We start from the raw sequence: 22,259 nt of genomic DNA on the forward strand, positions 1-22,259 counted from the left end.
TGTGTGCCGCGAGGGGGACGGAGCACTGGAGCAGCTTGCCCGGAGAGGCGGCCGAGTCTCCTTCTCCGGTGACACGCAAAGCCCGCCTGGACGCGAGCCTGGGCACCGTGCTCGAGGCGACGCTGCTGGAGCAGGGGGCTTGGACTAGACGATCTCCAGAGGCGCCTCCAACCCTCCGCCCTCCTGTGGTGCTGCAGGACGACTGCGCCCGCCTCCCTCCCTCCGCCGGGCTCTGGGCCCCCTCGGTGACCCTGCTGGGAGCTCAGCGCGGGCTCCTCCAGGCCCAGCTCCTTCCAGCCACCCTGGGCACTGACAGGGCCGTAAATCAATCACTGTCACAACTTGCACATTCATGTCAGCGTTTATTATTGCAAACACATGGAGCAATTAGTTTATTAACAGTGTAAATGTGTGGAATAAACCTTGAGTCTTGCACAAGCACTGACTAAACACTGGAACCGGCGGACGGCCTCTGCTCGCCTTTCCTCCCCCAAAAGCGCCTTTCGCCCCAGAAACTATCTCAGACGCGAAGTTCGGCCTGGTGCATGCCGGCCTCCCGGGCCTCAGGGCGCGCGCGGACGGACCCCCACCTCCGGTGAGGGTCCGCGGCCCCCGCACCCCCACCCCTCCCGCCGCCCGGCCCGGCCCCGCGCCCCCACCCTCCCCCAGGAAGAGCCCACCCGGCCTCTGCTTGGGGGCTCCCTACGGGTGACAGGGCCTCTGCTTTCCAGCCTCCCCCCACCAAAACGCAGCACTTAGCCTCCCTTCCTGAGCCCCCAAACACCCCTCCACCCTCTTCCCCAGCCCCACCAAACGCAGCACTTAGCCTCCCTTTCGAGCCCGGACATCGGTCCCATGCACACGGCTGGGAGCCGCAAACGCCCAGCACTCGGCCTCCGGCTCCCAGCCCCCGAAGCTGCTTGCAGGGCTCCGAAACGCAGCACCCAACCCCTGCTTTGCAGCGCTGACAGCAGCCCGCTCCTGCTGCTCCTCAGCACCGCAAAGGCAGGACTGGGCCTCCGCTCCGCAGCTCTGCACCAGCCCCGAGAACGTGCTCTTCAGGCCCCACGAAAGGCAGCGTGCAGAGCTGCAGGCTGAACGCTGCCCTCGGGGGCTCGCGACCGGCTCTGGCGGCTCTTTGGGGCTCACAAATGCAGAGCGAGCCCCCAAAGCAGCCGCCCGACCCGTCTGAGCCCCAAAGAGCAGCAGTTCACCCCCCACCAGCCCCCGCACCCCCCCCTTTGCACGCCCCCCCCAGCGCAGCCCCGCAGCCGCCGCTCCCGCGAGCGGCTCCCGGCCCCAGCGCGCCCGCGGCCCCCGCCCGGCCCCATCGCTGCGGGACCCCCCGCTCCGGACAGCGGCGCCGCAGCCCCGGCGCGCCCGAGCGCGGCTGCTCCAAGGCTCCCGGGCCCGGCGGCTCCCGGCAGCGGCGGGACGGAGGCAGGGAGGCAGGGCGGGCTCCGGGCCGGCTCCGCAGCTGCTTGCTGCCCTGCGGCGGCCGCGGCCCGGGCAGCCGCTGCCGCCCCGCTCACCTCGGAGCCGCCGGGGCAGCGCTCGCGGCTGCGGCTGCCGCCGCCGCCGGCTGCGGGAAGCGGGAGCCCCGCGGACACCGAGCGCCGCCGCCCGCGCGCGCCCGCGACGTCGGGGGCCAAACCGGAGGCACCGCGCAGGCGCCGGGAAAAGCCGCTGCGCCCCGGCCCCGCCCCTCTCCGCCCCGCCCCCGACGGCGGCCCCGCCCCGCCACGGCCACGGCCCCGCCCCCCGGCCCCGGCCCCGCCCCTCACTGGCCCCGCCGCTGCTCTGGCCACGCCTCCAGCCGCGGCCTCGGCTCCGCCCACGGCGCTGGCCACGCCCCCGGCCGTGGGCACGCCCCTCGCCCGCCCCCAGCTCCCGCCCCGCACACGCCCCCGCCCGAGCCGCCCCCGCTCCCCGCCCGCAGCTCCCCGCACCGCCTCGGCCCGCAGCGCCGCCGCCAGCCCCGTGCAGCACCGGCACCCGCGGGGCAGCCGCCGCCAGCGCCTCGCTCCCGCGCCGGCCACGCCCGAGCGCCGCGCCGCCTCCGCCGCCCGCCGCTGCTCCGCTCGCGCCGCTCTCGCCGCCCCCGCGCCGCGCCGCTCCGCCCGCGCTGCCCGACGAGCCTCTCGCCAAGCGCCCAGGCCCCGCGCGCAGCTCCCCGCGTCTCCGCGGCCGCGGGCGGCAGCACCCGAGCACCGCGGCCCCTCGCGGCAGAAGGGGCCCCGGGCTCGGCGAGCGCGGCTCCGCGCTGCGGCCCGCAACCTTCGCTGCCCCGCAGCCCTCGGCAAGCGGGAGCCGCTGGCCTGGAAGGGCTGGTGACGAAAGGCGCGAGGTTTGGGCTTCTGCCCCGCGCCCCGTGCAAAGAAAGCAAAGCGAAAACGGAAAGAAAAGACAAGAAAAAGAAACGCGCCCGGTCCCGCCCGGGGGCTCTCCGCGCACGGGCGCCCCGAGGCCGGGCTGCAGCGCGGGGCACCGCGGCGCCAGGCGGCGGCGGCGGCAGCTCCCGCCCGGGCAGCGTGTGCGAGCGCCGGGCGCGGAGGAGCCCCCTGCGCGGGCGCCACCCCCGAGGGGCCGCTGCGGGAAAGCGCTTCCCTTCGGCGGCCGGGCAGCGCCGGGGCGCGTCTCCCCGCCGCGGTAAGTCCGGGGCGGGCGGCAGCAGCTCCCCGGTACCGCCCCGCCCCGGCGCCCGGTGCCGCCCCTCCGCCCTCCCCTTCGCTCCGTTCCGCTCCCTCCCCTCCCCTCCTCTCTCCTCCCGCCCCTCCGCTCCCCTCTCCCGCCCCTCCGCCCTCCCCGACCGCCCCCGACGCCCGCCCCGCCCCTCCGCCCTCCCCCCGACCGCGCAGCGCCGCCGACGCAGCCGACAGTACCGGGCAGGCGGCGGCCGCGCCGGGAGCTGCGCGGAGCCTCGGGTGAGCAGCCGGCGCCGCGGCCGGGCACGGCAAAGCCCCGGCGGGAGGCTCGGCGGGGCCGAGGCCGTGCGGGGAGCCGGGGCCGGGGCTCGGCAGCATCTGCCGGCGGCTGCGGCAGCAGCTCGGGCCGCGGGGGGGGGGGGCGCTTGGGGGCGGCCGGAGGGTGCCGGGGGCTGCGCGGAGCCGCGCGGCGCCGGGAGCTGCTGCCGCTGCCGCGACGGCGCCGAGGCGCGGGCGGGGGGCGCGGGCGGCGGAGCGGCGCCGGGCCGGGGCGGCGGCGGGGCCGGGGCTGCCGGGGCGGCGGCGGCTCGGGCCGCTGCCGCCTGCGCTCGGAGAAGCGCTGCAAAAGCTCCTCGTGCTTCTGGCCGGGGGGGAAACGTTTTTTCGTCTCTCTTTTTCCCAGAAAGGTTTTGAGAGCGGGAGAGCCGCAGCGCAGAGGGGCGACGGGAGGTTCGTTTCCCCCCTCTCCTGCCCCCGACGACGGCTGCCGCTCCCAAGCCGGGAGCAGCGGGCGATGCAGCCGAGGGCCGTGCCGCCCGTGCGAGAGCCCTGGAGGCGCCGGAGAACCGGGCGTGCAGGAGCCTCCTGAAGCTCGGCAGAGGCAAGTGCGGGGCCCCGCGGCCCGGGGGGAGCAAGGCCGCGCAGCAGCACGGGCCGGGGGCCGCCCCGCTGCAGAGCGGCCGTGCCGAGAGGGGCCTGGGAGCGCCGCTGGACGGCGAGGCGCCCCGTGTGCGAGAAGGCCGAGGGTGTCGTGGGGGCCCTGGGAGGAGCGTGGCCAGCGGGCCGAGGGGAGTGACCCTGCCGCTCTGTGAGGCCCTGGGGAGGCCCCGCCGGGAGCCCTGCGTCCGGTTCTGGGCTCTTCTCGTTGGCCTTCTCGAGTCCCCCTGACACCTCAAGGGCACGGTGTCGGGGGCGTGGGGCCGGACTCTCTTTCAGGGGTGCCGAGCGACAGCACGCGAGGCGACGGGTGCAAACGGAAAGCCAGGAAGCTCCCGCTGAACGCGAGGAAGAACCTGTGTGCCGCGAGGGGGACGGAGCACTGGAGCAGCTTGCCCGGAGAGGCGGCCGAGTCTCCTTCTCCGGTGACACGCAAAGCCCGCCTGGACGCGAGCCTGGGCACCGTGCTCGAGGCGACGCTGCTGGAGCAGGGGGCTTGGACTAGACGATCTCCAGAGGCGCCTCCAACCCTCCGCCCTCCTGTGGTGCTGCAGGACGACTGCGCCCGCCTCCCTCCCTCCGCCGGGCTCTGGGCCCCCTCGGTGACCCTGCCGGGAGCTCAGCGCGGGCTCCTCCAGGCCCAGCTCCTTCCAGCCACCCTGGGCACTGACAGGGCCGTAAATCAATCACTGTCACAACTTGCACATTCATGTCAGCGTTTATTATTGCAAACACATGGAGCAATTAGTTTATTAACAGTGTAAATGTGTGGAATAAACCTTGAGTCTTGCACAAGCACTGACTAAACACTGGAACCGGCGGACGGCCTCTGCTCGCCTTTCCTCCCCCAAAAGCGCCTTTCGCCCCAGAAACTATCTCAGACGCGAAGTTCGGCCTGGTGCATGCCGGCCTCCCGGGCCTCAGGGCGCGCGCGGACGGACCCCCACCTCCGGTGAGGGTCCGCGGCCCCCCCACCCCCACCCCTCCCGCCGCCCGGCCCGGCCCCGCGCCCCCACCCTCCCCCAGGAAGAGCCCACCCGGCCTCTGCTTGGGGGCTCCCTACGGGTGACAGGGCCTCTGCTTTCCAGCCTCCCCCCACCAAAACGCAGCACTTAGCCTCCCTTCCTGAGCCCCCAAACACCCCTCCACCCTCTTCCCCAGCCCCACCAAACGCAGCACTTAGCCTCCCTTTCAAGCCCGGACATCGGTCCCATGCACACAGCTGGGAGCCGCAAACGCCCAGCTCCCGAACCAGCCCCCGAAGCTGCTTGCAGGGCTCCGAAACGCAGCACCCAGCCCCTGCTTTGCAGCGCTGACAGCAGCCCGCTCCTGCTGCTCCTCAGCACCGCAAAGGCAGGACTGAGCCTCCGCTCCGCAGCTCTGCACCAGCCCCGAGAACGTGCTTTTCAGTCCCCACGAAAAGCAGCGTGCAGAGCTGCAGGCTGAACGCTGCCCTCGGGGGCTCGCGACTGGCTCTGGCGGCTCTTTGGGGCTCACAAACGCAGAGCGAGCCCCCAAAGCAGCCGCCCGACCCGTCTGAGCCCCAAAGAGCAGCAGTTCACCCTCCCCGCTGCCCCCCCACCAGCCCCTGCACCCCCCCCCTTTGCACGTCCCCCCAGCGCAGCCCCGCAGCCGCCGCTCCCGCGAGCGGCTCCCGGCCCCAGCGCGCCCGCGGCCCCCGCCCGGCCCCATCGCTGCGGGACCCCCCGCTCCAGACAGCGGCGCCGCAGCCCCGGCGTGTCCGGGCCCGGCGGCTCCCGGCAGCGGTGGCCGGGCAGAGCCCCAGCCTCACTCCCGCCATCGGGTGGTTCCGCCACGCGTGGCCTAGGCAGCCGCTGCCACGCCGCTCACCTCGGGCTCGCTGCCGCCGCCGGCTGCGGGGAGCCGGAGCCCCGCGGACACCGACCGCCCCCGCCCGAGGCGCCGGGGTCAAACCCGAGCGTCTGCGCAGGCGCCGGGAAAAACCGCTGCGCCCCGCCCACGGCCCCGCCCTCCCTGGCCCCGCCCCTCCTCGGCTCCGCCCCTCTCCTTCCCCCGCCCCCTCCTGTCCGACGCCCCTCCGCTGCCTCCTCGCTTCCCGTAGCCCCGCCCCCGCCCCTGGCCCCGCCCCCGGCGCACACCGCCCTGCTCTGCCCTGCCGCCGCCCCGACTTTATTTCAGCGCCGCCGCTGCAGCTGGTCCAGGCCCGTGTCCTGCAGCAGCCGAGCGGCCGCCTGCTGCACCCGCGGGTCCGCGTCGCGCCTCAGCACCCGCAGCGCTGCAACGGCACCGGCCGCCCCGTCACCGCGTCCCCGGCCCGGCCCGGCCCGGCCGCCCCGGGGGTCGACGCGGCCCCGAACTGCCGGAGCCCCTGGGCCGGGGTGCCGTCGCCTACCTGCCCCGAGCAGCATCGCCTCCTCCGCCGTCAGCCACACGGTGCCTGCGTGCGCCACGAGGACCCCTGCGGGCACCAGCCACGCGCGGCCTCAGGGCGCTGCCGCCGCCCGGCCCGGCCTGGCCCCCGCCGCCCCGCACAGCCCCAGTCCCAGCGGTGCAGCGCCCGCGGCCACTCACCAGCCACCTGGAGGCCGGCGGCCCGCACCTCCCCGCAGCCCTGCAGGAAGCAGCGCCGGGCGGCGACGTACAGCGCCTGCTGGTGCTCGAGGCTCTCCCAGGCCTGGCGACAAGGGGACGCAGCGTCCTTCTCCGCCCCGAACGCCCCGCGGCGAGCAGGACGCCCGGGCGTGGAGGGGACGCGGCGCGGCCTGGCCGGGCAGGGCCCCGCGGCACTGGGTGTGCGGCTCCTCACCAGCTGCCCGCAGATGTCGTCCAGCAGCTCGGCCGCGCTCAGCCCCGCGCCCACGGCGATGCTCTGCCGCAGCCATTGCAGCCCTGGGAGCAGCACGCACAGCTGCAGCGCGCCCCGGCACACCTGCCGACGAGAGTGGAGAGCGGAGCCCGTCGCCGCCGCCCGCCACGGCCGAACCCCGCCACCCGGCTCCGCGCAGGAGCCCTCAGCTCTGTGGCCTGAGTGCCGCCCGCCCTGGCCCTGGCCCTGGCCCCACAAGGACGCTCCGGGGCGCTTACCCTGCAGGCGCCTGGGTCCGGGTCCCCGAGGTGCAGCACCAGGCTGGCCCACGTGCTCCCCAGCTCCTCGGCCAAGAACGGCCTCCACCGCCTCGAGGCGGAGGCCGCCAGCGCCCCGTACAGGGTGAAGGCTGCCGCACGCAGCGCCGCCTCCTCCTGCAACCCAGGAACCCCGGCTGCCGCGTGGGCACCGGGCCCCCGCGCGCGGCTGCTCCGCAGCGCCGAGCGCCACCGGCCGAGCGTGGGCTCCGCCCGGGGCCGCCGCACGGGACCCTCCGAGCGGTGCGGGGCGGCACCGCGCACTTACGGCGTTGAAGAAGGCCGCTGCGTCCCTGGCGAGGTCTCTGAAGGAGGCACCCAGGCCCTTCCCCCGCAGCTCCTCCACCACCCTGGCCAGCGCCAGCAGGCTCTCTGCCGCCACCGCCGCCGCCACCCTGGGCTCCAGGCCGCTCCGCAGCGCTGCCACCACGGCTCCCCTGTGCTCGCGCAGCTGTAAGGTGCGACACGCGCACGGGCCTCGCGCCAGCCCGGCCCCCGCCGCTCGTTGTGCCCCTGTCCCCGGGGCCGAAGCCCTCAGGAGCGGCCCCGAGCAGCGCGCGGCCCCGCTCCTGCCGCACCGCGGTCCCCTCCGCCGCCCGGCTGCCGCCCGGGAGCAGAGCGCTGTCGGGGAAAGACGCGCAGCCGCCGCCGCCGCTCCGCCCCGTCTCCCCAGTCCCCCCGCGCTCTCCGCCCCCGGCTCCCAGCCAGCCGGGGCTGCGTTTCGGGCGCAGGAAAGTCCCGCTCACCGTCTCCGGCGCGCCGCGGGCCAGATTGCCGAGGCCACGCGCTGCCATCTGCCGCACGGTCCCGCTCGGGTCCCGCGACTTCTGCAGCAGGGCCCCCACGATCGGCTGCAGGCACCTCCTCTCCCAGGGCACTGGTGCCTTCATCAGCTGGGGCGCAGCGACCGGCCGTCAGCACCCGCACGCGGGCACGGACCGGGCCTGGGACCAGCAGCCGTCCCGGGCTCCACGCGAAGAAGCCCCCCGCGCCCCGGTGGACTGCCCCGACGCCCGCTGCGGCGACGAGCGCCGGGACTGAGCGGTCTGGAGGGGCAGCAGCAGCCCCCGCAACAGCGCAGGGGAAGGACGCGGCAGGGGCCGGGGCAGGGCAGCTCCCGGGGCGCCTCCTGCCAGGGGACCCGCTCCCGCCCCAACGGCGACGCTTTCCGCCGGCGCCTTCCCAAAGAGCAGCGTCGTGAGAAACCCCCCGAGCCTCCCCCTGCACCTCCCCTCTCACCTCGGCGCAGGCCGCGGCCATGACCCGCCGGTTGGCCGAGGGGGAGTCCAGCCACTGGGTCACCACCAGCACCACGGGCAGCGAGACGATGCCGGCGCGGAGCAGCACGCTGCGTGCGGAGCACAGGCAGGCGGCGCGCGATTACACGGGGAGGCACCTGGCCCCCCAAACCCACCGGCTCCCGCGCGGGCTCTGCTCGGCAGCTCGCAGACGCCCGGGCCGAGGGGAAGGGTCCCGCCGGCCCCCCGGGCGCGGCCGCCCCGGAGCAGCCAGGCGCCTCCTCGGGCTCTCACCCCGTCAGCAGACAGACGCCGTCGTGGTGAGCCCGGGGGTCTTCCAGCGCAGCCCAGGCTCCCTGCTTCCTCAGCAGCCACAGCCATCCCCCGTGGAGGCACGCACGCAGCACCGCCTCCAAGGTCTCCAGGGAAAGCCTGGGCGGAAAAAGAGCGGCGACTCCCGAATCGCGGCAGCAGGCGTCTCGGGCAGAGCTAGGGAACCGCCGCCCGCGAGGCGCTCGGTCGCTCGCGCTCAGCCCCACTGGGGCGGGTTGGGCACAGCACCCCTGAAGTGACACCCCACGACCCCAACGTCTGCCAAGCAGCAAGGGAACCGCCCTCCTCCCCCTCCTGATGCCCCAAACGCGCTGGCAGCACTAGGAAACCAACCAGAAGCGGCTTCCCCGCCTAGGGGACGGGCAGCCCAAAGCGCTGCCTCGGGGCCACGAGTGAACGCGGCCTGGTCACGGGCCCCGCAGCCCAGCCCCGGCGCCTCCGTCCCGCCGGCTCCTACCTGCACGGATTGTCGTCGCTCGTGTGTCCCTTCAGGAACAGCTTTCCCCGGCCGCTGACTTTGGAGAACGGCATCTCCTTTCCCAGCGTGGCGCTGATCTGCTGCAGGAGCACCGGGAGCAGCTCCGGGAGCAGGTGCTGCACAGCCTCCGGGCTCTGCAGCGTTGACACCACCTCGAAGATGGCGCGGGTGATCTGCAGACAGTGCCCCCAGCGCGGCCCGTGAAAACGCGCCGTTCCCGCCGCCCCCTGCCCGCCTCGGGGACCTCTCCTGCCTGCGCCTTGGCTTTCGGCAGCGGCCCTGCAGGCTGCCAGCAGCAAAAGGTCTCGGGCGCCAGCGCTGCCCAGGGCCCGGCCCGGCACCGGGGGGCTCGGGGGCACGCGCAGCGCGCGCGAGGCACAGCCTCCCCCGGGCTGAAGGTTACGTGGGACGTCGGGCGCGACGCTGCAGCAGGGCGGCGGCCAGCGCACGCACCTTGAGAGGCTCCAGCGCAGCCTGGCTGTCGTCTGCCTCGGGCTTGGCGGAGCTGGTCCCGGGCCGGTCGCTTCCCGAGTCCTTCAGTTTCTCCATCAAAACCCCCAGGAGCTGGCCGGCAATGAACGTCCTCCCCAGGACCCCCCACAGCTCCACGGTTTCACTGCAGGGGAGCACAAGACCCCCCGTGAGCGCCGGTACCTGCGACGCCCTCGGCAGCGGCCAAACGCTCTCCCGCCCCCGGAGGGGCCGACGGGGGTCAGGCTCCGGGCACTGAATTCCCCGCCGGCTCCTCCTCGCCCCGGCAGCGGGGGTCCTGCCCGCCCCCGGGGCCGGCGCAGTGCACGTACCTGTCCACGGGCAGCTGCTTGTGCAGGAGGCTGTCGATGACGGCCCCGGGGTGGTAGTGGGCGAGCAGGGACACCGCCTTGAAGAGGAGGCCGCGGAGGGTGTCCTGCTGCATGGTCGGCATCCGGATGTAGATGATGCTCAGGATTTCCGGCACCTGAACGCAGAGCGGAGGAGCCGTCCTCTCCGTCCTGTCCTCGTCCTGCTCCCCGACCGTTTCTCAAGACCCAGCCCTAAAGCCCCACGGCTCTGCGCAGCCGCGGGGGGACGCTGGACCACCACGGGGGCCACAGCCGTCCGCGCGGCCCCCTTTGACCCGGGGCTGGGAGGGCTGAGCATCGCACCCGCGAACCAGGCAGGAACTGGGCGCTTTGGGTGCCCCTGCTCTAGGGGCCTCGGCCGCGGGAGCCATCGGGAGGATGGGACCCAGGAGGGTCGGTGTCGCCGGGCGAAGAGCAGCTCTGGCATTGGGCTGCCGGCGCGCGAGGTGCGCGGCAGCGGCTGAGGCGGGGAGGCCGAAGCCCAGGGAAAGGCGTCCCTCGCACCTGCATGAGCAGCTGTCCCCCGCACGTCTCCAGGAAGGCGAGCAGCCACTCGCCAGCTCCCTGAGCGCACGCCACCCTCGCCGACAGCATCCCGTCCAGGGCGGCAGAAACGAAATCCGCCGCCTGCGCCGGGGGGATGTATTTGCAAACGATCTGCGGAGAAATCAGGCACAGGAGAGACCACATCACACGTCTGCTCCGGCTCCGAGGAGCTTCCCGCCTTCCCTCCAGCCCCTCGGGCCCCACCGACAGCTACGTGTGCTTCAGGGCGGGTGCACGGCCGTCCCACAGGAGTGCACCCCCCCACCCACGGCCTCTCCTCCTTCCCCAGCGCGCCCGGAGGACGGACACACACTCAACAGCTCGCGACTCCGTAAGCCCGGCTGCCCACCGCAGCAGCTCTCCCAGAACGGAGCGGGGCCCCGGCAGGGAAGAGGAGCTGCGCAGGAGCCCAGGCGCCGGCTCCCCCATGCTGTCGGGACCAGGTACCTTTGAGAGTCTGGAGGACGCCTGGAGCAGAGCCTCGGCGTCGGGGGCTCGCAGCCGCTGGCACAGGGACTGCACCTCGTCCTCCTCGGCCGTCGTCTCCAGGGCCTTGCCTGCAGCGAGCACCAGGAGGAAAGGGCAGCGGTGGTGACGGAGACCCCACCCCTGGGCCACGGGCCAGCAGGAACGCAGCCCGGCCCCGCGCAGCCGTGCGGCAAGGGCGGCCGGCCGGGGCCGAGAGGGGGCTGCCCCCACCTTGTATGCGGAGGAGGTGGCCGAGGCAGGCGCCTGCCCGCTGGCGGGACGTGGCCAGCGAGTCGCAGACGAAAGGCGCCAGCAGTCCCACCATGGAGCCAAAGAGCCCGAAAGAATTTTCTCCCTGGGGACAGGCGGCCGGCGAGGAGGTCATGGCAGCCCTGCGGCCGGCGGGGACGGGGACGCGGTGCGCGGGGGTCCCTTCTCACCGTGAGCTCAAACCGCTCCTCGTAGGCGCCCAGCAGCTGGGCGCAGGCCTGCAGGGCCCTCTCCCGCTCCCACTCGCGGGCCGAGCTGAGCCAGTACTCCAGCACCTGCGCAAGAGCAGCCCTGTCTCACAGCGGCGGCCCCGGCCTGCCCGCCGCCGCCCCAGACGTCTCCCTCCCGCACAGCGTCCCGCTCGGGAGCTGCCGCCTTGGCAGCCGGCGGCACCAGCCCCGCACCATCCCCGGCAGCCCCACGGCGTGGGCAGTGGCGCAGACGTGCCCCGCAGCTGCCCCACGGCTGCCTGGCGCCGACCCTGCCGACTCCACAGCCCGGCTCTCCCGCGCACCCTGCGCCCCACGCCGGGGACGCCTCCCCCGCCGCCCCACGGGTGCTCACGTGCAGCATCTCCGCGAGCCAGCCGGAGGTGAGGTCTTCCTCCAGCAGCGCCGTCACCAGCTCGCCCAGCGCCCCCATGGTCTGAGCGTGCAGAGCCTGAGAGCGGAGGGCAGGACGGGCGTTCGGCCATGCACAGAGACGCCCGGCTCGTCCGGAGGGGGCCGAGCGCAGCGGGTGCTGCGGGGGGATCCCCGGAGAGGCCGGCAGAGAAGCGCCGGCAGGTACCCGCAGGTGCAGAGCGCCCGCCGCTGTCGCCCCTTCCTCTTCCGCCGGCTCCAGGGCAGGCAGGGGCATCACGCTCTGCAGGCACTGATCCAGGAGGTCGCGGCTTTCCTCTCGGCTCAGTGACGGCTTCAGTTTGCTGGCAGAGGACAGGGAAAGCAGGGAAGAGTCTTACTGCCACTCCCCGGCGCGCTCAAGCGACAGCCCCCGCAGCCCCGGCGGGAAGACCCTACCTCAGGTGCCCCACGGCCAGAAACGCCTCCTGGCGCACCGGGGACGCCAGGCAATCCCGGGGCTCGGCCCTCACGAAGCCCTGCAGGTCGCAGAGAGACAGGTGTGCAGCGGGCAGCGACCGAGCGCCCTCCCGCCAGGGACAGGCTCTGCCGCTCGCCCTGCCCCAGGCACCAGCCCCGGGGGCCCGCATGGCTCCCGCAACAGCCCCGGGGCCGGGCTGCGGTCCCGCTGGGGACAGACCCGCTGCTCGGCCCCGCAACGGCTGCTGGGCGCCAGCACCTGAGGGCCCCGCTGCCCGGGGACAAGGCGCAGGCATTGGGGAGGTGGCGCACGGCCCAGGGAGAGCATCACCCCTCCGGGTAGCCGGCCTCGGGGCACAGCCCCGACTCCCTGGCGGCACCGCCCCGGCCCCGGCACTCACCAGCAGGACGCTCAGCAGCTCCCGTTTGCAGCAGAGCTCCGCGCGCTGGGAGCCCCCCGCCCCCTGCATGGCCCGGCTGACCTCGGCGACGCTCCGCACCAGCGCCAGCTTGAGCTGCACGTTCTGCATCCCGGCAGAGAGAAACACAGTGGCGCCGATGACGGGCTCCTCGCAGCGCCAGGGGCCGAAAGAGCGGCGCGGCGCGGAGCCCAGCCCCAAAGCACGGCACACAGGGGCGAATGTGGCTCCCGGGAGCCTCGGGGACCGCAGCTCGGCACACGGCCCCGAGGAAGGAAACCTCCTCTCCCCTCCCGGGAAGCAGCTCCCTTGGGGACGGCACGAGCTCTCCCGGCTACCTACCGCCAGAAGAGCCCGGGCCCGTGGCCTGGGGAGCGCCGGTCCTGCACGCCCGCAGTAGGGAAGGTGTGCGGGAAGGGCAGGAAGCGAGGCCCCGTTGGGCAGCACTTACCTTGGTGGAGAAGGTGAAGCCCAGCACCTGGAAGGGGAAAGGGGACACGGTGAGCGGCGACGAACCGCGGCGCCCAGACGCAGCTCGCGCAGCGACGGCCACGGCGCGCGCAGACCCTGCAGCACGGCGGGGACGAGCCGGGACGCCTGTGTCACCCACACACCCACCTGGCAGCTGGCGCGGTAGTGCCGCAGGATGGGCCCCACGACGTCGCTCTCGACACGGGCCAGGAGCTGCTCCCGGGGGGCGCAGAGCGCCATCCGGCCATAGGCCAGCACCAGCGCCGTGTGCGTCCCCGCTCTCTTGCCCTGGTGGTATTCCTGCGCCGCGGGAGAGGCCGCGAGGCGTCAGCCCAGCGCCTCAGGCGGCCCCAGCTCCCGCTGCCCCCCAGCGAAGGAGCCGCCCCGCTTCCCACGCAGCCGCCACCGCTGGGCGGCCTCTGGTTAGGAGTGGGGATAAAGCAGAGGGAAACAAGCCAGACACGCGGGATCCTTCACCTTGAGGCGTCTGAAAGCCCCGGACACTGGTCTTTCCTCCATTGTAGCCCCAAACTCGTGCACCACCTCCAAGGCGAGGGGGAAGTGGCTCTCAGCAGAGCCGGCGACAACAGAAATCATTGCCTGCAAGGTAGGAGAGAGCGGGAGTCAGCCTCTGGCTGGCCCTCGGCCACGGCAAGCTCTGAGCAATACTCGCGGTATCGTCCGACGGCTGCAGCAGCGACACGGAGACCGGAAGACCCGGGAGCGCCCTGCTGGGAGAGGTCACTGCTCCCCAAACACGGGGGTCTCCGGGGAGAGCAAGGGGAGAAGAGGAAACTCACCTCTCTCTCAGACGCCTCCAAATAGTTTGTCTGGAAGAGGTACTTCCGGATTTCCCCGCGGACGTAGGGGACGTGCTGACAGGCTGCCAGGGACACCCCGACAGCCTTGTAGAGGAAGGCCTGGAAGAGAAGAGGCCACCCCAGACGCGGTCACGCGCGCCCTGGCGGGACACGGCCGGGCCGGGCAGCGCCAGCCCGCACCAGGCACAGCCGAGCTGGCCGCAGCGCCGGCCCTTCAGCCCAGCGCCGCTGCCCGCGGTGCGGAGAGCAAAGCCCGTCTGGGGAAGGGCCGGGGAGCCGGGGAGCCCGGCCGGCCGCAGGGGGCGAGAGCTGCAGGCGCAGCCCGGGGCGGCGTCCCGGCTCTCCCGCCAGCGCCTGCCGGGAGCGGGAGCGGGAACGAGGCCTCGGCAGGGACCCACCTGCTCCCGGGAGAGCCGGCAGTAGCTGCCCGCCTGCTGGTTCAGCTCGAAGCTGAAGGCCATGGTCCAGGCCTGGCTCTCGATGGTCTCCAGCGACGTCCTCAGGAACTAGGAGGAACACGAGTTGAGGCAGAGCCTCCCCGGCCCCAGGGCTGCTCGGCCAGCGCCCGGCGCTCCTGCCCTCTCCCGCCCTCCAAACGGGGAGCCCGAGGGACCGGCCGTGGGGCACAGCTCTCCTGCAGGCACCGCGTGGGGTCAGGGAATCCTGCCCGTGTGCCCAGGGAGGGCTTTCCACGAGAGACAGCCCCAAATCCCACCCGCCTTTCCCTTCCCTGCTCCCATCTATCCGGGCGATGGGAGATCCTTCTGGTGGGACTCGGAGGCACGCCCAGCGCAAGCCTTCCCCCGGCAGCTCCCCGGCTGCACGGGGCCGCTGCCCGTGTCCCCGCCGAGCGGGTCGCAACGCCGGGACAGGGCAGAGCAGGAAACGACCCTCCGTGATCCCCAGCTCTTTGCAGACAACATCCTCAGGGCCTTCCCAGGGCGTCTGCTGGCTTTCCCGTTCTCTAAACAGAACTGGCCTTCTCCTTCTCGGCTTTCCCCTGTTTCCACCCACCCCTTCTCTGCTCCCCGCCCGTCTCCGCTGCCTCGCAGCGGCGCCGTACCTTAAGCAGAAGATGCTCCCATTCGGCAGAGTCCAGGGAGCTCTCGCTTCTCTCTACAAAGCCGGAGCAAGAAAACACGCCGCGTTACTTAGCACCGGAGAGGAGCCCCAGGGTCTCCCGCGCACTCAAACACCCTCCGGGTCCCACGCCAGAAGGGGCCGAAGCCGGGAGGCTCAAGCCCCAGCGCCAAACTCCTTGCCAGGCCCAGGACACCCGAGGGACCTGGGGACAGGGTCACTGGCTCAGGTCAGCCACAGCCCCGCCAGCCCCAATCCCCATCGCTCGACTGCGGCTCTCAGAGCAAACCAGGCCGTCACACGAGGGCACCGACCGCGCGCAGGCGTTTGCACCGGGGCACGTTTCACCCACCCCCCGGAGTGCCAAGCCTGGCCCTCCCAAACGTCCCCCGGCGAGGACGCTGGGCTGCTGCAAAGCCTGCTCACGGCGGTGACGGGCTCCCGGGAGCCGCTCCGGGCCCCATCCTGCCCTCGGCGCCAGCGCTCGCCCCCGGGAGGTGGATGGCTGCAGAGCAAGCGCCCAGAAACCCAGCGCCAGTTCCCCTCCCTCGCGCCTGGGCGCTGCCTTCTCCCGCCTCCCCCTCGGCCTCCCCAGCCTCCTCCTCCCCGACCGACGGCACTTTACCTGCCAGGTGTTCCAGCAGGAAGGGGATCTTCACGGCCCACACCATGCCCACGGCGCCGTGGATCTCCGTGGACAAGGCCTGCAGCAGCCGCAGGGCAGCGATGCCACAGCCGCCGCTGGTGTGAGGAGCCGCCGCCACCACCTGGGAGAGGGCAGGCGAGAGCCGGGCTGGGGCGGCCGCGGGAGCCCGAGAGCCGCCGCTTCTCCCGGGAGGGAGGGCGGTCGCCGGGCCCCGGCCGAGCCGGGAGCTTCTCCCCCGCACCGCAGCGGGGTCCCCGCGGGGCAGGGGAGGCTCCGACTCGCTCTCACACGCCCCTTCCTGCCCGGAGGCTGCTGGCCCCGGCTCGCGAAGCGGCTCTGCCCCCACCTCTCCCGTTGCCTCGAGGCCCCGGGAGCCTTTCCCCAGGGCCCTACTCACCAGCAGGCGAGCCAGCAGGGCCTGCGGCGTTGGCAGCCTGGCTGCAAGGAGAAAGAGAGGCCGGTGAGAGCGGCGTCGCCCGCTAAACCCTGCCCCTGTCCGGGCCGGGCAGCCCCCGTGCAGCCCACGGGCCGGCGACCGCCTGGGTCAGGCGGGCAGCAGAGGGACGCAGGCCGCCCCGGCCCCGGCACAGCCCGGCAGCACTCATGTCAGAGGTTGGCTTCCTGCCTTGATCCTGAGCGGCCGCAGCATCGGGCTCCTCTTCTCCGTCCTCGCCTTCCGCGCTCTCCCGTCTCTCTGCCAGCTCTCGGAGACATCGAGAGAGCGGGACCAGTGTGCCCGTGTACTGGGCTGGCACCACGTACTGGAGGAGCCACGGCCACAAGAGCTGTGGTAAGAACAGGGCAATTCAGCACCTCGGGGTTCCCACCTCAGCGCGAGCTCATTTAGCTCTGAGCTGGCAACGATGCTCGGCATTTCCGCTCGCCTTGTGCGCACAAGGGCCTGTTTGGGGAGCAGCCTGGGGAGAGCAGGGCCGGGAGGCAGCAGCCAGCGGCAGGACAACTTACTTTGCTCATCCCCTTGATGGAGACATCCAGGGAGTGCAGGATGTCCAAGCACAGGGCCTGAAGATCTGCTTCCTCCTGTGCTTCTGCCTCCGAAAGGTTTCCCTCCGCCTGCAAGACACAGTTTGGACAACACCAGCATCAGCCCTGTCCCTGAGACAGGAGAGGGACACAGGTACCACCCAGCGCCACCGTGATGCTCCCTCCCCTGGGAGCCCCCATCTCCGGAGGAGGAGAGAGCAGCAAGTCCCCCAAGAGGGGCCAGATCCCAGGGGGAGGAAGGACTAAACAGGCTGCGACCAGGGAGACCCGCAGCTCGGCGGGGCGGTCGCCAGCATCCTCGGTCGGGGTGCAAACCAGGACCCCCCGGGATGGGCTCCAGCCAGGGCGCTGGTGAGCACCGCTCAGCTCCCGGGGCCAAGAGCCAGCGCCGCAGTCGGATCTGTCACGCGCTGGGGGGGAGGCCAGAGCGCGGCCCCGGCACCCTCCGAGATCCCCCCGAGGAATGGCGACGGGGACGCCGCTCAGCCCCCCGCACCGGTGACTGCGGCCCTGCCGCGGGGCCTCCCCGTTCCCAGGGCGCCCGCGGGGGCTCCCAGGACGCCCCGGCACGGAGCGGAGCCCAAGCGCCACGCTCGGCCCTCACCAGTCTGCCGGAGGCCTGGCTGAACCTGGCGAAGACGTGGGCCACCAGCTCCCAGGCCGAGCAGCTCTGGACGCTGCAGCCGAGCAGCTCCTTGGTGAAGCGCAGAACTGCCCTCGCCACCTGCCGCCGAGGAGGCTGCGGTTGCCACTCTGCTCAGGAGCCCCGGGGCAGACGCCCAAGCACCGACCCAGCCCCGGGGCCCCTGGGGAGACCCCACGGGTGCAGCAGACCCCCGCTCCCGCCGTCACCGCCATGCTGCAGCACCACGCTGGTCTGGGCTTGGCCCCATCAGCAGCCCCGCCGGGGGCTGCCCAGGCCCTGCCCGAGCGGAAGCTTTCCCCGCCGCCCGCCGCGGAGCCGCCCCTCGCCACGCAGCTCACCTCCCTGCCGGGGTCCCTCAGCACGCCCCGCACCGCCTGCGCAAGCGGCGCCAGGCTCTGTCCTCCCTCCGCTGCTGGAAAAGACGGGGAGAGGCGGCGCTGAGGCAGAGCCCTCGTTTCAGCAGGGACCTGGCCCCGCTCCCGGCTCGTTCGCGCACGAGCGGCACAGAAACCGGGGACGAGACCGTGAGGGCCGAGGAAGCGGCAGAGTGCCCCAGGGACTCCGTTCACAGACACACTGTGCGACGGGACTGGCAGACCCCTGTCCCCGCAGCCGCGGGGCAGCTCGGCCAGGGAGCACGCGCTCTGCAGCTCGTGTTGGGCGTTTGTGCGTCGCTCGCAGTCGTGTCTGCCCCCAGCCCGGCAGCCCGGACCCCGGCCGGCCTCGCTGCGCCCCGCGGCACTGACCTGCAGGGCGCACCAGGGCTCTGAGCAGATCCAAGGACACCACGCGGGCGGCCTCGCTCTTGCTCCCCAGCTGTGACCCCAGAAACGCCACTGTGTCCTCCAGGCTAACTCGGGCTGCGAGGGAAAATTCGTGCTCTGCGTCAGCCCTCCATGTCTTCCCCCTTGGCAGAGGCCTGGGAGACAGCAGCCAGGGCACGGCGGTGCCACGCGGAGCCTCCCGCCCTCACCCAGCAGCAGGACACAGGAGCGCAGCTCCGACCAGTGCTCCCCGCTGTGCTGCTTCGTCTCATCGCTGAGCTGTGGGAACACGGTGCGCGTTAGAGAAAGCAGCGTCCGGACTGAGGGGACGGAAAACTGCTCCCTCCGCTCTCGTCTCCCCGGGAGCTCTGGCTGCAGCAGCCTCTAGACACCGGTGCGGGAGGTGACGCCCAAGCATCTGCACAGACCCGGCCTGACGGCTCTGCCCGGCCGCCCGGCAGGACTCTCCCGGCCGCCTGAGTCGGGCCCGCTGCACCCAGCGCAAGCGGTACGGCGCCAGGCTGCCTCACCTGGCTGTGCACAGCGGTGCCGATGGCCTGCACCTTGGCCTTGGGGACGGGGATCTTCACTTCTCCCAGTATTTCAAGAAAATAATGGAGATCCTGCAAGGGAATGAGGGAAGAAGAGCGGGGCTGTCACCTACAGCAACGGCTTAAGAAAGGAAACCTGGAGTTTCCATGAGGAAATCCTTGACTCCAGCCCCCAGGAGAAAACCCAAACCCTTCTGCACGGGGCTGCTCGTGCGTCCTTCCCTCCCCATCAGCAGCCTTAGAGGGCCTCTCCTCCGCACAGAGCCCCTCTGATGGCGTTTCCCAGCTCTTCACACCCCTCATGCCTCCCCTCCCTGCCAGACGGGGCCGCTCAAGCAGAGCCCCTCGCGCACGCGACGCCCCAGGGACGGGCCTCGAGGCCTCCCCTCCTGAGGAGGTCGGGCCCCGGGACGCTCGGCTCCCTCTCGGCCCTACCGGGGCTGCTCTGGGGCTGCCCGAGAAGCCCAGGAGGCCTCAAGCCCCCCCTGCTCTCTCCCTTTCTTCTCAAGGGGTCCTGGCTCCTCCTGGCACCCCCCAGCCCCCAGCACCTCACGGCACACGTACAGACCCCAGGGCCGCACTGTGCCCCATGTGCCACCTCACCTTGGTCACCCAGGAAGTGTCCTGGACCTGCTGGTACTGGCCCAGGAGCCAGGGGAGCTGCTCCCACACCCGCTCACGGTGCTCCTCTTCGTGCAGGAGGAGGCCCATCATGGCAGCCATCGCCCCCAGGACGGCCTGCTTGACCTGCAGGGAGGGCCGCGGGACGCTCTTCATCGGGGCCGAAGGTCCTGCCACCCCGACACGGTCTGCCCTCCCCACAGAGAGGCGCCTCCCTGCTCCCCTGGAGGAGCAGGGCTTGCTCCAGAGGACAGGGCACCTCCCCAGCCCCGGTCCCCCATCCGCAGTGCCACCGCACCGGCAGGGCCCAGCCGTGGGCGCTGCCTCAGACCCCTGCGCCCTCCCCGGGCGCCTCTCCTCCCATGCCGCTCTCACGCGGAAAGACAGACGGACCGCGACGTCGCTCTGCCGCCGCGGGGCCGGCAGGGCGCCGCGCTCACCTCCTCCTCCTCGCAGTCCAGCCAGCTCCCGACCACGTGGCAGAAGAGCGGGTAAACGCTGCTGCAGAACTGGGCCTCCCCCACGCGCAGGAAGGGACATTTCTCCCAGCGGCTCAGGTAGCTGTTTGCGGCCTTCGGCCACTGCTCCAGGACTGCTGCCAGGGAAGGGAAGCGGGATCAGGGCAGAGCTCGCGGCAGGGAGGAGACCCGGCTCCGCCGCCCCAGCCTGCCCTTAACCACCGCCCCCACGCGCCGCAGCTCCAGCCGGGAGCGGCCCTGGCTCCAGGGACGAGCCGGGCAACGCTCGGGGATGCCGGGGCTGAAACGCCGCATTACTGCTCTCCTCCTGCCCGCGACACCTCCTCCCCTCCCAGCTGGTTCCCCGCCTGCACCTCTCCCCGCACCCCTGCCCAAGCCTCCCGAGCACTCGCCACCTCCCTAAACCCCGGAGAAGCAGCCGGCCCTGCAGGGAGAAGGCGGGCACGGCAGAGGCCGGAGATGGCCGCAGGCTGCGACCTGCCGCGGCCCGGGAACAGCCCCGGGCGCCGAGGCTGCCCGGCCTTTCCCCTCCCCGCGGGGCCGGCACTCACCGCCGCAGACAGTGCGCAGGGTCCGGCTGCTCCCCACACGGCTCAGCATCGTGCGCAGGGTGAAGAGCGTCATTCCAACGAAGGGGACGCACCGCAGCGCTGCGAGAGGGCAGGGCAGAGGCACAGAGAGCGGCCGCGTCAGCGGGAGCCGGGGCAGCACCGGGGGAAGCCCCGGGGCAGCGCGGCGGGACGACACCCCGGGCTGCCAGGGCCCTGGGGATGCACCAGGGAGCCCCAGAGGGGCTGATCCCTCCTCCCCGTTAGCACCGAGCCGGGGCCGAGGGGCCCTACCGTAGCTGCTGGCCAGCTTGCCCAGGGTGACAAACACAAAGTCCTCCGAGATCCCTCCCAGGACTCTCAGGTGGCTTTGGAGCTCGCACATGACGCTGTCGAAGTGGCAGCGTGCCAGAGCCATCAGGAGGTCGCTGGCAGCTGCCCGCACGTCCTCCGTCCTCCACCACGCCCTGGCAAGAGCAACGACCCCCTCCCTGGGAGAAGGGCCGAGGCGGCCAGACAGGCCTGACACGCCGCGAGCCACCCACTGCCTCCAGCCCTCGGGTCCTGCTGCGGCCACCTCCCCGCAGCTAAACGAGGCTAAAAAGACAGATGAAAAAAATACAGAACATTCATCTAAACAAAATACAAACATTAAAAAGGGTCTCCACTACACCTGTACTACGAACATTAAGAAAGGAATTCAAAGGAAAAGAAATGCTGCCCCCTAGTGAAAAATCGAAAAATCTACAAGCTCAAGTCTTTCACCCTCATTATTTTCACATATGATGAAGCCCATTACTCACACAGGGCACACCTTTCCCTTCTTCACTTGTTCCTTGTCCCAGGTGATCCAGGACAAACACAGCAACAGTAGTAACATACAAGCCAACATTATCCCATTACGTGAAAATAAGAGAGAGGAAATTAGCTCTTTTGCAAGTTCCTGCTTGGATGAATGCTAAGGCCGGCATATTTGGATGGATACTTTCCGACAAACAGGACTTTCAAACTTTTAGCAATAACTCCAAATATTTCACTGGAAGCACTTGGGGTTTGGTACATTTTATCATACCAAAGACAGGAGTTCCTATGGAACCTCAGAGATCCCCAAGTTCTGGAAAAGTCTGCCAGGAATTCAAGGACAGTTGTATTATGCCCTGCTCTCGTCAGAGTGTGAAGTAGCCTCTGCTTAAGAAAACCTAGAAACCTTTCCAACACCAGCTGGAGCAAAGCTTCTGAGCCTTTCCAAACTTCCCACAATTAACCTGGGATCTGGAGACTGTCCCAACACATCCACCGAGAGCATGTGTGTGGTGAAATAGTCTCTGAAGCCTAGACAACACTGTGTTTACGTATGTTTTCTGAAGAAAATTTATTGGAATTTATCCAGGATGAAGAGTGGGGAATTTCATCAGTGCAGATACTAGTTTTAGTCCAACTAGGAATGAAAACGTACCTAATGCTGAGATTTCTCAGTGAAACCAAACATGTTCCTTTGTGGACAGCTTTCCAATCTAAGAACTGCATCCCTTGCCAGCAAGAAAAGGAAGCATCCGATCAGTACTGACGCAGAGAGGAGAGCGTGACCATTAGAATCAAATCCTCAGCAGCAAAGAGTCTCTTCGTCTCCCACTTTCAGCAAACTTAACCAGATCTAACACTACCCTCCATCTCTCAGTACGGCTATTGGCTAAAAACAGCAAAACTTCTATTTATATGATTGAAAAAAAAATCCGTAAGTACACAGGTGATAAATTTAAAAAAAACAGTTATCTGTACTTGCAGCAATAAAGACTTAACAGAAAAATTACCATTCTGCAATAATTTACCAATAAAAGTGAGACATAAGCATGTATTATTAAAACTTGGAAAGGAGGGAAGAAGAGAGGTTTGTAAGTCTTTGCCCTACCTTCCCCACCGTTAACATTAGCCATCGACTTTCACTTCACAGAATCACAGAACAGTTGAGGTTGCAAGGGACCTCTGGAGATCAGATAGTCCAACCCCCCTGGTTCAAGCACATGGCCCAGAACTGTGTCCAGATGGCTTTTGAATATCTCCAGGGATGGAGACTTCACAATCTCTTCTGAGCAACCTGCCTCAGTGCTCAAGTCTCCCTCACAGTAAAGAAGTTTTTTCTCATGCTCACATGGACCTTCCTGTGTTTTCTCTCATCCTGTCCCTGAGCACCGCTGACAAGGGTCTGACCCCATCCTCTTTACATCCTCCTTCAGATATTTATACACATTGATAAAGGTGTATAAGTTCTCCAGGCTGAATAACCCCAGCTCACTCTCAGCCTTTCCT

At 70.4% G+C, this 22,259-nt stretch overlaps 2 protein-coding genes and 2 long non-coding RNA genes across 4 annotated transcripts; 1 reads left to right on the forward strand and 3 right to left on the reverse strand.

Annotated features, from left to right (window-relative positions):
- Positions 1-2,839: 2,839 nt before the first annotated feature.
- On the forward strand, positions 2,840-4,376 carry LOC134140191 (uncharacterized). The gene is made up of 2 exons (XR_009958338.1): positions 2,840-2,924; positions 3,328-4,376. It is a non-coding gene; the product is annotated as an uncharacterized LOC134140191 (long non-coding RNA).
- A 1,327-nt stretch (positions 4,377-5,703) lies between these two features.
- On the reverse strand, positions 5,704-9,299 carry LOC134140110 (maestro heat-like repeat-containing protein family member 2B). The gene is made up of 11 exons (XM_062574973.1): positions 9,189-9,299; positions 8,715-8,908; positions 8,219-8,356; positions 7,926-8,034; positions 7,433-7,579; positions 6,955-7,137; positions 6,648-6,803; positions 6,370-6,492; positions 6,135-6,237; positions 5,956-6,021; positions 5,704-5,838 (listed from the first exon to the last, which is right to left on the reverse strand). The coding sequence occupies exons 1-11, from the start codon at positions 9,282-9,284 to the stop codon at positions 5,738-5,740; spliced, it is 1,416 nt and encodes a 471-aa protein (XP_062430957.1). The 5' UTR covers positions 9,285-9,299; the 3' UTR covers positions 5,704-5,737.
- Positions 9,300-9,319: 20 nt separating this feature from the next.
- On the reverse strand, positions 9,320-10,155 carry LOC134140193 (uncharacterized). The gene is made up of 3 exons (XR_009958340.1): positions 10,082-10,155; positions 9,539-9,693; positions 9,320-9,351 (listed from the first exon to the last, which is right to left on the reverse strand). It is a non-coding gene; the product is annotated as an uncharacterized LOC134140193 (long non-coding RNA).
- A 4-nt stretch (positions 10,156-10,159) lies between these two features.
- On the reverse strand, positions 10,160-21,886 carry LOC134140111 (maestro heat-like repeat-containing protein family member 2B; the record flags this gene model as incomplete). The annotated part of the gene is made up of 27 exons (XM_062574974.1): positions 21,862-21,886; positions 20,247-20,549; positions 19,956-20,054; positions 19,366-19,520; positions 18,908-19,051; positions 18,284-18,376; positions 17,963-18,032; positions 17,736-17,849; positions 17,328-17,401; positions 16,948-17,082; positions 16,305-16,412; positions 15,868-16,123; positions 15,580-15,776; positions 15,318-15,459; positions 14,676-14,728; positions 14,011-14,118; positions 13,592-13,711; positions 13,269-13,391; positions 12,939-13,091; positions 12,303-12,425; positions 11,881-11,960; positions 11,651-11,786; positions 11,426-11,521; positions 11,032-11,136; positions 10,823-10,946; positions 10,571-10,680; positions 10,160-10,234 (listed from the first exon to the last, which is right to left on the reverse strand). Coding segments are annotated over exons 1-27 (3,321 nt in total), but the record flags the coding sequence as incomplete, so codon positions are not given.
- Positions 21,887-22,259: the final 373 nt, after the last annotated feature.

This window comes from Rhea pennata, chromosome 4 (assembly GCF_028389875.1).
Source record: "Rhea pennata isolate bPtePen1 chromosome 4, bPtePen1.pri, whole genome shotgun sequence".
Classification (NCBI taxonomy): domain Eukaryota; kingdom Metazoa; phylum Chordata; class Aves; order Rheiformes; family Rheidae; genus Rhea; species Rhea pennata.

Coding starts and splice junctions, on each gene's coding strand:
- LOC134140110 (XM_062574973.1), bottom strand. CDS start 9,284: ATGGAGAAACTGAAGGACTCGGGAAGCGACCGGCCCGGGACCAGCTCC. Junction 8,357..8,714: donor AGCGACGACAATCCGTGCAG/GTAGGAGCCGGC, acceptor TTTTCCGCCCAG/GCTTTCCCTGGAGACCTTGG. Junction 6,238..6,369: donor ACGACATCTGCGGGCAGCTG/GTGAGGAGCCGC, acceptor CCTTGTCGCCAG/GCCTGGGAGAGCCTCGAGCA.